A 14,323-nucleotide genomic window follows, 5' to 3' on the forward strand; every position below is an offset into this window, starting at 1 on the left:
GGGACCACTAAGTGCTCTCTGAGCGTAGCCAGACTTGCCTCCTGTGGCCGCTCACCAGCAGCCTTCAAACTGGGATTCCTCCTGTTTGAGTAATATTTCCTTTTCACCCTTCGCCTCAGCTCTCCCCCCTCTGAAACAGAAATGTCTGTTTAGAGGGGCATTTGAGAAAAGGACCATCAAATGTGTGTCTCCAGCTTTCTCAACTATTAACTGCTCATTTCTACTAGAGAACACTCACAATTTGAAGAAGAGCTTAGCTGAACAAAATCGGGATTCTCAGAGAACTTTGATGAAGTAAGTAAATCAAAATCATAGGTCAGAACATCAGCAAAGCTGGGAATTTGAGAAAAAGTCACAGAAGCTCAGGTGGATGCCCACTGGAAGCAGTCAGGCTCTTTAAAAGCACACGTTCCTTTACTTGTGATGTTTCCCACCTGGCAAATGAAATGGCTGTACTTTTTGTTACAGTTAAAAGAAACAGCACATGTGTTGTTAAAAGGAAATATTATGACAAAACTAGATTTTAAAACCCATAAATGGGCTTAGTTCTCCCTGCATATCTGAGAATGGTTACAGATTGTTGCAGGCATTCCATGGGATCAGGAAAAAAGCAAAAAAAGTAAGATCCCTGCTGGCCCCAAAAATACTCTAAGGAGGATTAGTTATCAAGCAGTATTTGGAAAAGAGATAAATATCTTAGAAGTTTATGACCTACTCTTTGCATTAGCAATTAGTGTCCACATCTTGGATTTTTAATTTTCCAGCTAAGAATAAGAAAACTATGCTTACCTTTGAGAACACAGAACAAGCTAGTGCAATAATCTTCCATTTAAATAATATTTACTTGCACATCCTAATAAAAATAATAAAATTCTATGTTTTTAACTTCATGTATCTCAAACACTGGGGAAGAAAAACCAGGTAAGAGCTAGAAAATCATCTATATGTCAAGGGTTTTATACTGACCATGTATTTCAAAGCAAATGAATGCAACACCAGATCAGACAGACTGAGCATCCCAAACACAGCTGGAAAGGTTGGTCTGCTCAAGTGATTTTTCTCAGCTTTGGAACTTCATCAGTTTTTTTGGGGAGGGGCACAGATTCCTAAAGAGCAAATAGACACCTCTCCTTTTTCTCAGTGATCTTCCTGGGATGGCTTAGACAGTGCTCACAGACCACTCCTCCTCTCTGCTGGGATCAAACACCTGCCCAAGTGCAAGATTACCCAAACTATATTGTTCCTGACAGAGGGAATTGTAAAAATAAAGTTTAAATGGCACTGGAAACTCCTTATGTCAAATAACTCCATATCCAGTGGAAGTAATTTATTGAGGTGTTTCCGACCTTGGGTAGGGAAAGATGTTGTTGTTTCAAACAAAGTAAGTTTAATATTTCTGCACAGTGTTCTGTATTCACAAACACTAAAATCAGTCATTTACATACTGGTAAATAAATACATTTACTCCAGAATACCAAAGAGTTTCTTTAAAAAAAATTTAATTTGCAAAAGCACGTTCTTGCAGGTTTATCTAAAACTCTCTAAAGTATGAACAAAAAGGGAGATGCCTGGCTACTCAAAACAGGCCAAGACAGGCTTGTGTGCAAACAAGCCTGACATGTTACAGCTATGGTGAAAAAACACGTCTGGTTAAATATTAGTTCTCATGATTAGGCCATTTTTTATCAAATTTGATATATTCCATTCTTTAAAACCCCATATAGTGTAAAGAAAATATAGACCATAACATATTCAAATTCTACTGTATAATATCGGTTTATTTAAGAAAGGCAAAGAGATGAATCATAAAATGTTTACTGTGGGAATTAAAAAAAAAAATAATTAATCTGCTTCTTCATTTTCTAGGGACAGAAACATTAATGTAGCACATTTTCTACTTCTTGAAGTTTAAGTAAACATATCAGAAACAAAGGTTATTTTTCTTTACAGGCAGATATAGTCTCAACATATTCTAAAATGAGTATTTCTACAGCTGCTCCCAAACACTGGATCTTTCAGACTGTCATTAGTTGGATGAAGACAGTGTTGGAAAGTACCAAAACAGCTCAGTGGCTACTAGGAGCTCTCAGAAACGAGCCACCTCTAGGGTATGTACTTTCTGAGATACTTCTAGTGGCACAACAAATTTCAAAACATCCTCCACAGACATTTTTTATTTTGTTTTCCCATTTTTGAGTGTAAGAAATTGTTCAAAAAGGAGAAACAAGAGCCCCAGTCTTGTGATCATGGGGTAGAGATTAGCTCACTGTGTGAATGAATCCTGCTGAAAAGTCAGCTCAAAGGAAAAGCAGGTGGTTCTCTGTAATAGATCCTCACACGGAAAGCATGAGAGAGAACAACTTTTTGTAATCTTTTCAGCAGAAAAAAATCACTTGCTCAAAATGATTTTAAAAGCAGTTTCAAGTAACTGACTCTTTTAGAGATATTTTGCAATGATTAACCCCAAGATAAATTAATCACATGGATTATGCTGTCAGTGAACAGAGGGGAAAGAAGATATCACCAAAGGGGTTTTCTTAAGACTGTGTCCATACTTATATGTGTGTGTGAACAAATGTTTGCACATCTAGAAACCTAAAAAATGTTGGGAAAGTCATAAACTAAACCCATCCCACACCTGAAACTGAAAATCCTGCTGGGCATGTATGTATGTCCCCTTTATACTTTGCACACCACTCTCAGAGGAGCTGATTTTCCTTTCACTGAGCACTGGATTTTAATTTGAAATAAACTTAGTTTCAATCACCAGAAAATATGTTTACACACTTAAGATAATAAAAAATTATTAAAACTCCAATATTTGTCTTTTTCATACATGTTTTTCCGTAAGCCACTGTGAGGTTTGTTTTTTGCAGACCTTTTTTCTTAGGGAAACTCACTGTGATTTGCTAGTTCTTGTGCAGATTCAATTTTACCCTATTTTATCCTTTAAATCATAGGCAAGGTTTTGTTTTTCTAAATGCTCTGTGGAGTAGCAGCAATGACATCACTGAATTTGGCAGCACATTTAATGGAAAAGGTGAACATTTTTCACCAACAGATATTCTAGATCCCCCCTGTGAGGGGGGAGTCTTCATGGGATGTATGTAAGGGCAAACTTTGGCCTCCCTTCCAAATCCAATTTCCTGAAGTGTTCATGCCAGGAATGCCCAATTTTTGTGATCCGGTTAAGCCCACATTTAAACAAAGACAAGAAGACATGAGGAGTCTGGCAGGGACACACAAGTGTGGCATTATGGAGACACAGCAGAAGTTAGAAAGAAACACAGGTTACACCAGCAGGCTTGGGATCAGGCCTGCCACGGAAATAAACGGGTGAAAATGACATCATGAAGAAATCTGTACAGAAATCGAGCAGTTTGGATGAGAAACAAGCAGCATGGGCAGAGTTCTTACCAACATAACACAACATAAGCAGTGACCATCAGTCTGTCACTGAACACTGAAACCCAGGACTCCCTCCAAGAAGTGCCAAGCAGTGTGCCCATTCATTCCCTGGCAGGAAATCACCCTCCTGCCATTCCCAGCACATCCCACTGCCCAGCCTGCATGCCGGACTTCACATCTGCAAATGGACCTTGTTTGCACTTTGGTTTGCTTCTCTGCAACTGCACTCCTTGGATCCTGTGCTGCCTTTTTCTGGGCTTAGGGCTCAGAATAGTGCAAGTACAACAAAAAGGTGTTCTCTTCTGAAATGCAGTGTGAACACAAGGAAAGTTCAAGTGACTGAAAGAGCCTCAGGTCCCGGTTTTTGCCTTCAGGAGGAGCTCTTTCTTCAGGATTGGGAGAGCTGCAATTTAATGGCTTCGGTTCAGCATTTTCTCTGCTAAGCTTCCATGCACGTCTCTGCAGCCGTGTCCTCTGACTGGCGACAGACACACAAGGTAGGGGACAGCACACGGGGACAAACATGCACTGTGACAGAGCAGGGTGACAGTGAGCACGTGAGAGCGGCATGGCTCCGTGAGAAGCCCGCTGTGTGTGCTTTTCTGACATGGCTTGCATGAATGCTAAGAGGGGCTCTCATCCTCCAGATCCAGGCAGACAGAAATGAAGAAGAAAAAGAGAAAGGAAGATTATTTTCTGAGAAACAAGCATACCCTCTGATGGGCACTGTAAAATAAACCTGGTTCTACGGGCATCATTTACATCACGCTCCTAGAGTCAAGCTCTGCTGCACTAGTAAAGCATCCTGGCAGCCACTAAATCCCAGGGAGAAAGTGCACTGTTGTCAGGAAGCTTAAATTCATCATACAGGTGGCAATAAATCAGATAGTGCTAAAAAATAGTAGGGAAACACGATTTGGGAAATTTGGCCTCTACTGTGCAGGTGCTGAGCTTTGAGGTACAGTTCAAAAAGCCAAAAAATGTGGTACAGTAAATCCTAAGTGCCACCCTGAGAGTGCAGAGGGGTGAATCCCTTTACATGTTCACCAGGGCTTGGTCTGAAACCTGTTCAGCACTTTAAAACTCCCCAACAACCTTGAACTGTCTAACTTAGTGAATGCCCAGGTGGAAGATTATGTAACCAGAATTGAAGGCCACCCTACTTCAAAATGAGAACGTATACACAGGGATTTAACACACTTTAATTCACAGATATTGACTTTATAGAGCTTTCACTGACTTAGTGTTCTGCAGTGTCCCCCATATGGAAAAACCTGCACAAGTTTGAAAGAAAAGAAGGTTAGAGATGGGGTGGGGAAAAAAAAATCAGGAAACTTGAAGCAAAAGAAGGAATTCCAGTAACACAGATTACCAAGAAGCTGAAAAGCATCTACCACCTGCAAGAAAGTGTTTGAAGTGATACCAAACAGGAATTCAGCCTCATGGACTTGTGCAATGCAGCCCAAAAGACAGAATAAACAGTGCTTTTGAAAACAGGTTTGGGGTTTTTTTTGGAAAGAAAACCAACAAAAACCTTGTCATAGTATCACTGGACTCTTGAGAATTCCTCAGTTAGAGCTATATTCCACAATAAGCTTTTTGAGGTGACACTGTTAGAAAGCTTGTAAGAGTAAACAGTAGGGCTGCAGCCCTACTTTAAAACAGAAGTTAGAATTAACAGTACACAGAATTTCTTTTCAGCCTACGTTATAAAACACTGAATCCCCAACTAAATACAATTAGGAATGAAACAGAGCCTCATTTGTTTTGTTGTTGTTCTTTTTTTTTTTTTTTTTTTTTACTTAGGAAAACTCAGTGGACTTGATTTAAATATTTTGCTGAGCAACCTTTCAGTTCCTGACATTTGCTCAGTGTTCCCATGTTTGTCTGAGGTCATTCTCATAAATTAATTAGCATGAAACTCAATTTCAGTGCAACTTAATTGCCTGATGAAAACTCTGTAGTTACATGATTCAGTTTTCCAGTATTGTAGAGTGAAACAGTTTAGTCTTCAGAATGAAGTTCAAAATGGACACCCTCTGTCTCCTAGTGCTCACCCATGGCAACAGCTGGAACAGTAAGGAATAATAGCATTCCTGGTTGGCAAAAAAAGCTTTCTGCCAATCCAGGCATACAGCACTAAGTGTCAGTGATTTTGCCTAGAAATCCTATTTTTTTCTTGGATGAAAAGTTTATATTTTTAGTAACAAATACCAAACCACATGTAAGGCAGCAGGAAATGAGGCAGAGCCTTTACTAGAAAACACAGCTCTATTTGTGTTTAGTACTGGAAATTCTGCCCTTCAGAAAGAAATGTCGTGGTGCACAAACCAGCAGCATCATTAGGCAAAACCCAAGGAGAGCATATTATTATATAATACGCTGAGATAGATGTACATATATATATAATATAACAGCTATGCTATGTTTTTTTTCCAGCAGGACTATCAAGCTCTGCTTGTACAACAGCTGAGGAAATTGCTGGAAAAAGCAGCTGCCTCTCAGCCATGCCCACTTGGTACACCTCTAACTACCTGAACGACTATTTTTTTTTGAGCTTAAACCACATCTTTGAAAACATTTTTAAAATAGCTAAAAAATGCTGTAATATTTAAAGACACATCAGGATCAACAAAGTTCTACTTCTAGAAGGCCGTGAGATTCTCCCTAGGGAAGAGAACAGGATGGTAAGAGCTGGGTGATCTTCTGCTGACCCAGCCTGGAATGAAGACCTCTGGCTAGGAGGTGCCAGGGCTCATAAACTTGTTTGAACACTGGACATCAAAGGCTGGACTTGATGATCTTGGCGGTCTTTTCCAACCTCACTGATTCCATGAGAGGTGTCCAAAGCCCACCCAACACACTCTGGTGAGATTTTCTGCACTGGTAAAATAAGTGATCTCATGATGTAATTTTCCAGCACATCAAGACTAAATATTAAGATTACACTTACCTAGATAGTAGGCCTTAAAAACAAAATTAAAATTCAAAGAGAGTGAAAATATTCCTGCTGTTATTTGGTAAGTCAATATAGGAAAGGTATATGACTTCCTACGTGATGCTCAAGAGTGCCTAAGACAATTAAGAAGTGCACTCTTGCCAGGATTTTGGAATTCTCATCAATTAGTGTGTCCTCATCACACTGACAGCTTGCTGCAGTCACAGCCTGGCAATCTGCATGGAGCTGCAGGATCAGAAGCTTACTAAAGCTTCCTATATCTCCTAAATGCGAGCTCAAGCTGCAAACCAAGCTTAAGGAAAGAAAATTTTGAACAAATAATCTCCTTGCAATTTCATCCAAATTGCAAGCATTCAACCTACCTAGATTTTAATGCTAAAATTGATAAAAATGTTTATAAATCACATTCTGTTACTTTGAGAATTACTCTTACACTTCAAAATTACTGACACTTCTAATGGTATTGTGCCAACTGGGACAGCCTCAGCAAGAAGCCACGGATGCAGGGTGAAATGTGAGAAACACTGTAAACATCCCAGCTGAGTATAAAGGTAGTCAGAGATCATGAGGCTCATTGTTTTTTGAATCAGATGTGCATGACAGAGTCAAAGTGGGCAGTAACAATAGTTCTGAACAACTGAGTCACATCCAAGGGAAAGGAAAAAAGCAAACAAAAATACAAAAATACAAAAAGGCAATTTGCAGCACAATTGCCAAGGGTCTCAGTTTGCTACATAAAAGCATAAATAGGTGACTGCATTAAGTGAACCTCTGCAATGTGCTCAGGAATAATATTTTTAAAACAACAGATGCTGGGAAATAAAACACAACCAACAACACGCACTGTCAGAAGGAATAGTGTATCAGATTGTTTGTCCTTACTGTTTTTTTTCTGCACTTTTAGTAACCAAAAATAACACAAGGTAAAAAAATTGAAGCTTCACTTCAATCATTGACAAGAATTCAACAGCATCAAGATTTGATCCTCAGAGATTGGTTAGTTACGTGGTTTCTACATAGGCAACAGAAAACTTCATATTTTGGTTGGTTCAGGGAGCATTAAATTGAGTTCTGAGCAGGGCAACACCACCTGTAATCCACCAGCCTCAAAGCACTCCTGGAAATCCTCTCAGCAGAACAGAGAGGACACAGCCAGGCCAAAACCCAGGAGTTCCATTCAACTCATTGGAACTGAGGCACAAAGAGGTTCCAAGATTTGCACAAAGTCAGACACTCTGCTGGGGTTAAAGCCCAGGTGACCTGATCCCCAGGCCTGTGTTGAATCAGCCTAGAAGACTGTGTTGACTTTAATACAGATTTTGACTCTTCAGGACTTTTTTTTTTTTTGCCTGTACCCAAGCACAGAATAGATTATGAGTATTCCAAGTACTTGTGAGGTTCTGACTCTCTAGGAGGACTTTGTTACAGGCCATGTGCTTAACAAGCTTTTGCCAGAGTAATTTTCAAACTGCCATTGCAGACTTAAATAAAACCATGATAAGCTTCCAGTGTTATTGTGTAATCCAATTATGATGTGAATAGGGAAGGTTTTCTCTCAAAAATGTACACATAATTTTTCTGAACTGTGTCCTCTTCCTAGAGCCTTTCAGCAAAGCAGAGTACTGGTTCCATTAAAGAGTTTCAGGAAAGCCACTCAATTCACATCTTCTCAGTAAAGGTACAGATAAACATACCCTTACTGAAAAAGGGGAATCAAAAATGTATAGGCAGTTAAATAAAATACAACATACAAAATAAGTTTTAATGCATTTTCATCCAATATACAGGCATTTGTGAGTATCAGCTACTGAGCTATAGTTCATAGCAAAACACCAAAGCGTTGAGATAGTTGTGCAAATTCTTTTCTTAGTTCCTTGGCGAGCAACAGAAAGAACTGAAGAATATCTACAAAATTAATTTCAAAGACTTACAGAGCAGAACCCTGGAAGGTACTTTTTGTACATGAGGAACAACAGGAGCCTGATTCATTAAGTAGCACATACAAGAGAAGCCTGCACCTACAGTTAGATTAACTCTACTGCAAGATTTATATGTATAAAACTACTTCATTCTAGTAATCAAAATGAGGCCTTTTGAGAAATCTGAGTCATCAGCCCACAATTCTAATAAAGGTGACTGCTGTGCTGTCCTTAATTGACAAGCAAAGATATCTGATTGGTGAGCACAGGCTTCTGTAAAAGCAGGAAAAAAATCTCACAAATGATGTTTTAGGAGATAGTATGGGGCAAATAGTTAGAATGTCACAGGATCAAACCCAAAATCTTCCCTCTGACACCCGCAATACATTAGGAGAAACCCTCTCTGCCCAGAACACCAGGCAGCCCCATGTCTTGTCCTACTACAATAAACAAAGACAAAATAATCTGATATTGGTCTAGACTCGTCATCCCTTCAGGGCAAAAACCTGCTTTCCCCATCCTTGTTTTATCCTTATGAGAAATCACAAATTAATTAATAATAAAATTTGTAAAAAGCTATGACACAAGAACTGGGAATGATTTTCCATAGTAAGGACTGGATTGATTTTCTGATTTTTTTAAATGGCATCACCCAGGTAGGGGTAAGATTTTAATAGCAGAAAAGTAGGTCTAATGCCCAATACTTTTAGAGAGCTCACTGGTGTCTTTGCTTGTTTAAAGCCCCTCCTTTGCTCACCACAAGGGAGCAAAACTTCAGAAAGTTTGAATTGATGGTGTTGGTTCCCCATGACTGATAAAACTCTGTGGTGTCATTTGACTCCACAATGATATTTTTCAATTGTGCAGCCACCAGATTTTATTACAGAGCCCTTTTCACTCCAGCTCCTTCAGTGCTAGGACCTCATGAGGACAGCCAGCTGGGAACTCCAGCACTATTGTAAGGCAACTTGAATAGCAAGAGATTTGCCCAGTAATTATTACAAAACCATTCTCACTGATTTCTTAACAGCAGAATTTATAGCAAGAGCCTATGACATTACAGATTTATGTGCTATATATTATCCTACAAAAGGAACAGAGCGATGCCTAGCTTCTACAAAATAAACTATTTCAGGCCACCAACACAATTCAGCTCACAAAATCACTTCCAACCTTTTGGGGGAAAAAAAAAAGGAAAAATAAGGCAGCACTACAAAGGGAATCTAACAGCCTGCCTCCAGGCTTGTGGACAGCTCTGCTCATTGATTTGCAACCAATGCTTTGGAAACTGAATGTTTACTGGGAAAAATTCTGATTATATTTTAGGCAAGCTTTTTTATCTGCTACCTTTTAATGTGTTAATTTACTCTACTGAAAAGCCAAAGGGCCAAATTCACCCTTCTGATAAGGCTTTTATTGTAGGAGCATCACTGAATGTGCACCAAAGGCATTATTCATCTGTGGAGAGATCACTGAGCAATATTGTCAAACACTTTTGAGCTGCACATCCTTGAAGAGCAGATAAAGGAATTGTAAAGAGAATGAGAAGGAACAGAACATCAGAGATGAAGAAAATTAGATAAAGGGCCAGGAAGAAACTGTTTGATGTAAACAGAGTGACAAGTTAGATTAAGAACTCTCATTAAAGCATGCAGCATTTGCCCATAAGCAATTCAGGCAAGGAATTTGTTTACAACTCTGCCAAAATCAACAGCAGATGCAAAAAATCATCAATATTGGGATTTTAAATAACATTAAATCTACCGTATCCAAACATTCACTAAGACTGTGTGAAGGAAATACACAGCTCGGGGCCATTCTATTCTTTGTCACACTGAATAAACAAGGTTATGCCCTGCTGCACACTGAATGCAGGCCCAGCAGAAGTTACTAACAGGAGTGCACCACTAATTACTCCTTGGTTACTTCAGTGTGCATGTGTCTCTGAAAAGACTTACTAGTACCAAGATTTTATTACTGATGGGGAAGGAAATGTGACTTCGTAAGGAAAATGTAATTTCAGGTATGACAGAACTTGGTTGGACTTTTCCAAGTCAAAAGGACAAAATTTAGAGATGTGCTGGAAAGCTTGTGGCATCACCTTGCATGTGACTTTTACCAGAAAATATCCAGCAAAAATTATCCATCAGAAATTATACAGATTCAAAATTAATCGTTGAAACTCCTTCCAGAGCAGATGGTGGAGGCCAAGTGAATCAAACCCAGTACCATGCTCAACAACAGTGAAGAATTAGGATTTTGGCAAAGGGCATTAGGAGCAAATCCTATTCGAACTGAACCAGATTTAATGAGAGTCCCTCATTCCTAGTCCCAGGTTAACATCCCCCTCTAGTGACCTCAGTTTATTGTGGGGTGTTTTTCCCTCAGCAGCTCCTTGGCTGATGGCCCTGTACGATTCTGTTAAGATGATGGGAATTTGAGTCACCACTTTCCTCCTGGCATGGTTACAGGTTAAAAAAAATACCTGGCTGGGAAGAACATGCAGTGAGAGTGAAGTTACACAATGTGCTGGCAGCAGAATTGTCCCAAGAAGATGAACTTGCAGCCTTTCCCCAGCCCCTCATTCTCACCCTTGTGCAGGAGTTCACTGCACATGAGTCTCCTTTCGTGCCAATTCCCTGGGGGGGCATGATGTGAGTCAGACCATTGTTATGAACTGGGTTAAAAATAACCCTTCCTAAAGCAGCTCCACCACTAAAGCCAGCAGATTGTGCATTTGCACCACGAGACACTCAGCTCCTTTGACACAGTCTTGTGCACGGACAGAGGCAGAAAACTGTGTCAGGTGCCACTTCTCAGCCCTAAAGTGTGACTGGCAAGGCACAGAATTCAAGCCATGCAGATTCAGCCATTCCCATGCTGCACAGCTCTTCAAATCCACATCACACCTAAATAACAGCACTGGGAATTCCTGACTGGTTTTGCAGTAGCCCAAACAAAAAATTCTGGTGGTCACTGGAGCTAGTTTTTAAAGGCTGAGATGAGGTAAGCGAAGGCCTAAAGGCCTTCTCTGTTAAATCCAAAGTGAGATGACAGATGGGATGTGAAACTGTGGGAAACCACCAGCTACAGAGAAAAACAAAGCTCTCATGTGCAAAGCCAAAGAATCACCCTGCAGCTCATGACTCAGCACTTCCATCATTCATGGAGGGAACTGATGCTCTCTCAAACAAAAGTTGTCTTTCCGTTTTATATCATTGCATGGAAAGGCTCCTTGCAAAAAAATGAGGGGGAAAAAAAAGACAGAGCTTCCTGTTAATTAAAGAGAATATTTGACATGCTGAGTCTATCAACAAAACACCATTTAAAGCCAGCAGACTTTCTTCCCATAGATTGTTTAAAAGATTTTAAAAATGCTGGTAATTATTTATTTTCATCTCTTATCTGAAATTCCTTTGTCTGTATACTGGGAAGGAGAGCTGAAGGCAAAGGTGAAGAGAGCATATTTCTTTTGTTAGTTGAAATAACACAGTCCAAATGGCACGACCTTAAGGAGAGCTTTATGGCCTGTGCCCTACAGTCAAAAAGGGCCTGTCAACTATGAGACAATCAGATTTGGTCTCATTTTTACATTACATAATCTCTGGTTGTGCAGTGCAAGAGTTTGAAAGGAATAAAAAGGAGGGCCTGAATACATGTTGTATAAAACACAGCTACTACTTCACTCACATTTCCACACCCTTCTGGTGAACATATAAATTCTATTACTCTGAGTGCCATTCTGGACAGCATTGCACAGAAAATGGCAGCAAGACCATTATTTTTAAAGATATGTGACTATTATTTTTACAATGTGCTTTCGAGTTGTAGCTCCTGGCTTTTGAAATGTTCAGGAGAGACGATAACCATGGCTTGTTCTTTGCTTGTGTTTTGTTTTGAAATGGTATTTGTTTGTATATTCCAGATAGATCAGAAAAATGGAGATGCAAAATCTGCACTATTTTAAGCTATTCTGTGTCCTGCCAGTGTCTCATTTGTATGCAGCATACACTAGATTTGCCTAGAAGGATTTAGCTCAGTAGCTGGCACGTTTACATCAGAGAACAACATACACAGTTTCAATCGATTTCAAGCATTCTTACAATGGGAAATAAATATGAAAAGTGGTTGTTGCTCAAAGTTCAAAAAATGCAATCAACAAATTGTAAAAGCTCAAAAGGTCAGACAAATTTAATAAAATACTTCCATTTACCTTCCTCAGCTTTACACAGCCTGTTCAAAATAATAAGACTCTCTGCAGAGTGCCTTTATCCAATTGTTTATATCACTTCATACAAAATATGTGTTTGAATTACCACAGCAATACAAGGATATAAATTCCCAGCCCATGAAATGCCAAATTCAACATAAGTTATGCTTTCTTGGCATTGAGATGTTTTCCTTTTCCCTTTCTGTACTGCAAATACAAATTCCCATTTGAAACAAATTAAAAAGCATGTAGATGTTAAAACATAATGACAGCTTAGAATTCAAGTGACTTGTGCAACATTATTTTGTGCTTTCCACTTCTCCATTTCCTCCTACTGCAATTAAAATTCATCATGCCCTACTACATGTACAATAGCAATGCATCAAGTTCAGTCCAGTAGAGGTTTTCAACCTTCAGACTCAGCTGCATACTACATGAGATCCTTGCACAATCCAAAAAAAAAAAAAAGAAAAAAAAGTGCATCTTTTTTCCTCATCTTTCTCTTATGCTGGATGATGTGAAGCTCTGATTAGTTGATGCAGGAATGCAACCTTGAGGTACGATTGCAGCCTCGGAATGATTCTTAAATGTAAAAAGAAATTTTTGGAGTGCTCACGCCTTTTCTGGATTTTTAAAAAAGACACCACTGTCATGGTGCTACTGGAGCCACGGTACAGTACATCATGGCACACATCCATAACATAACCAGGGACGTGAGAGACAACTCCTATTTACAAAAACTTGATGTCACTTCCAGAAAAATATGACAGAAAAAAAAAAAGGAAAATATAATTTCCTGAATGTCCTGAATTTTTAGAAGATTCCTTTTACTTTCTCTTCAGCAACAGAGTGGTCCTCCACAACTGTATTTTTCCCTGACCTTTTTAGTATGGACCATAAGCGACACCAGCAGGAATTGGGAATCATATGGCAAACTGCTTCCTTCGAGAGGATGCTCACCCACGCCCCTTTACTCACAAGCCAGCTTGCTGTCAAAACTGGAAAGGGCAATGGAAAAGGCTTGTAGTGCACACATTGGGTAGTTGTAGTCCATGGTGAACACGTCCTCAGCCACGCGGCCAAACTGCATCACGATGTAGTCAGCTGCCAGAAAGGTCAGGAAAGGCAAAAAGCATTACTGCTGTTTGCAGCCCTCACTAATTAAGTAGGCATCCAACCCAACCCTCTGTCCCAGAGCAAGGAAACACCACCCAAACATGCTCACTCATCAAACTTCACAGCACTTATTCATGCAAGTGGGTGTGCTGATAGCAGAGCGAGAGGCAAGGACAGCTTGAGTGATAAAGGGTTGCAAGACTTGTTAACGTCAAAAAAAAAGACACATATAAAAAGTGCTTTTTGCAAGAACAGGGAGACGATGGCTTCTCTATAGACTGCTGAAGCCTCTGATACAGATCTCAATTAAACCTGCTCTGGTGACAGTTGTGAGGGCAGAATCCCCCCCAGACTGTGCAGGCAGTGCTGTTCCTACACCTCACAGGCAGAGAGCTCTACTTACGATCATTATCATGGATAATTTGGAAGTTCTTCACCGAGGCCTGGGTGACTCGACCATGGAAATTCAGAACATAGGACTGGGTGTCATCATTCCAGACTGGGGTTTTGTTGTGCAGCTCAATGACACTCTCTGTGTTTTTGTTCTGCCACCTTGCAAGAAGCGTCTCGTGTTCCTGCACACACCACAGATACACGCTTCAGTTTAACACGCTCACGTGACACAAAATACATGAACAGGGACGAAAAAATTCATCAATCCTGGCCCAAAGACTAAACCCTCGACCCTCAAAATGACTTCAGTGAATGAAA

At 39.8% G+C, this 14,323-nt stretch overlaps 1 protein-coding gene across 8 annotated transcripts in view; it reads right to left on the minus strand.

Moving 5' to 3' along the window:
- Positions 1-1,757: 1,757 nt before the first annotated feature.
- The window catches only part of TUB (TUB bipartite transcription factor), a 144,998-nt gene continuing 132,432 nt past the window's right edge, over positions 1,758-14,323 (minus strand). For 7 of the 8 annotated variants that reach the window (XM_039706956.1, XM_039706957.1, XM_039706950.1 and 4 more), the window contains 2 exons: positions 14,016-14,187; positions 1,758-13,600 (listed from right to left, as the gene is read on the minus strand). In XM_039706956.1, coding sequence (XP_039562890.1) covers positions 13,467-13,600; positions 14,016-14,187 — 306 coding nt within the window. In that variant the 3' untranslated portion in view covers positions 1,758-13,466. The remainder of the gene's footprint in view (positions 13,601-14,015; positions 14,188-14,323) is intronic. The other variant, XM_039706954.1, reaches the window with a different exon arrangement.

The sequence above is a fragment of the Passer montanus genome, unplaced genomic scaffold (genome assembly GCF_014805655.1).
Source record: "Passer montanus isolate IOZ18808 unplaced genomic scaffold, ASM1480565v1 scaffold2, whole genome shotgun sequence".
Taxonomy (NCBI): Eukaryota; Metazoa; Chordata; class Aves; order Passeriformes; family Passeridae; genus Passer; species Passer montanus.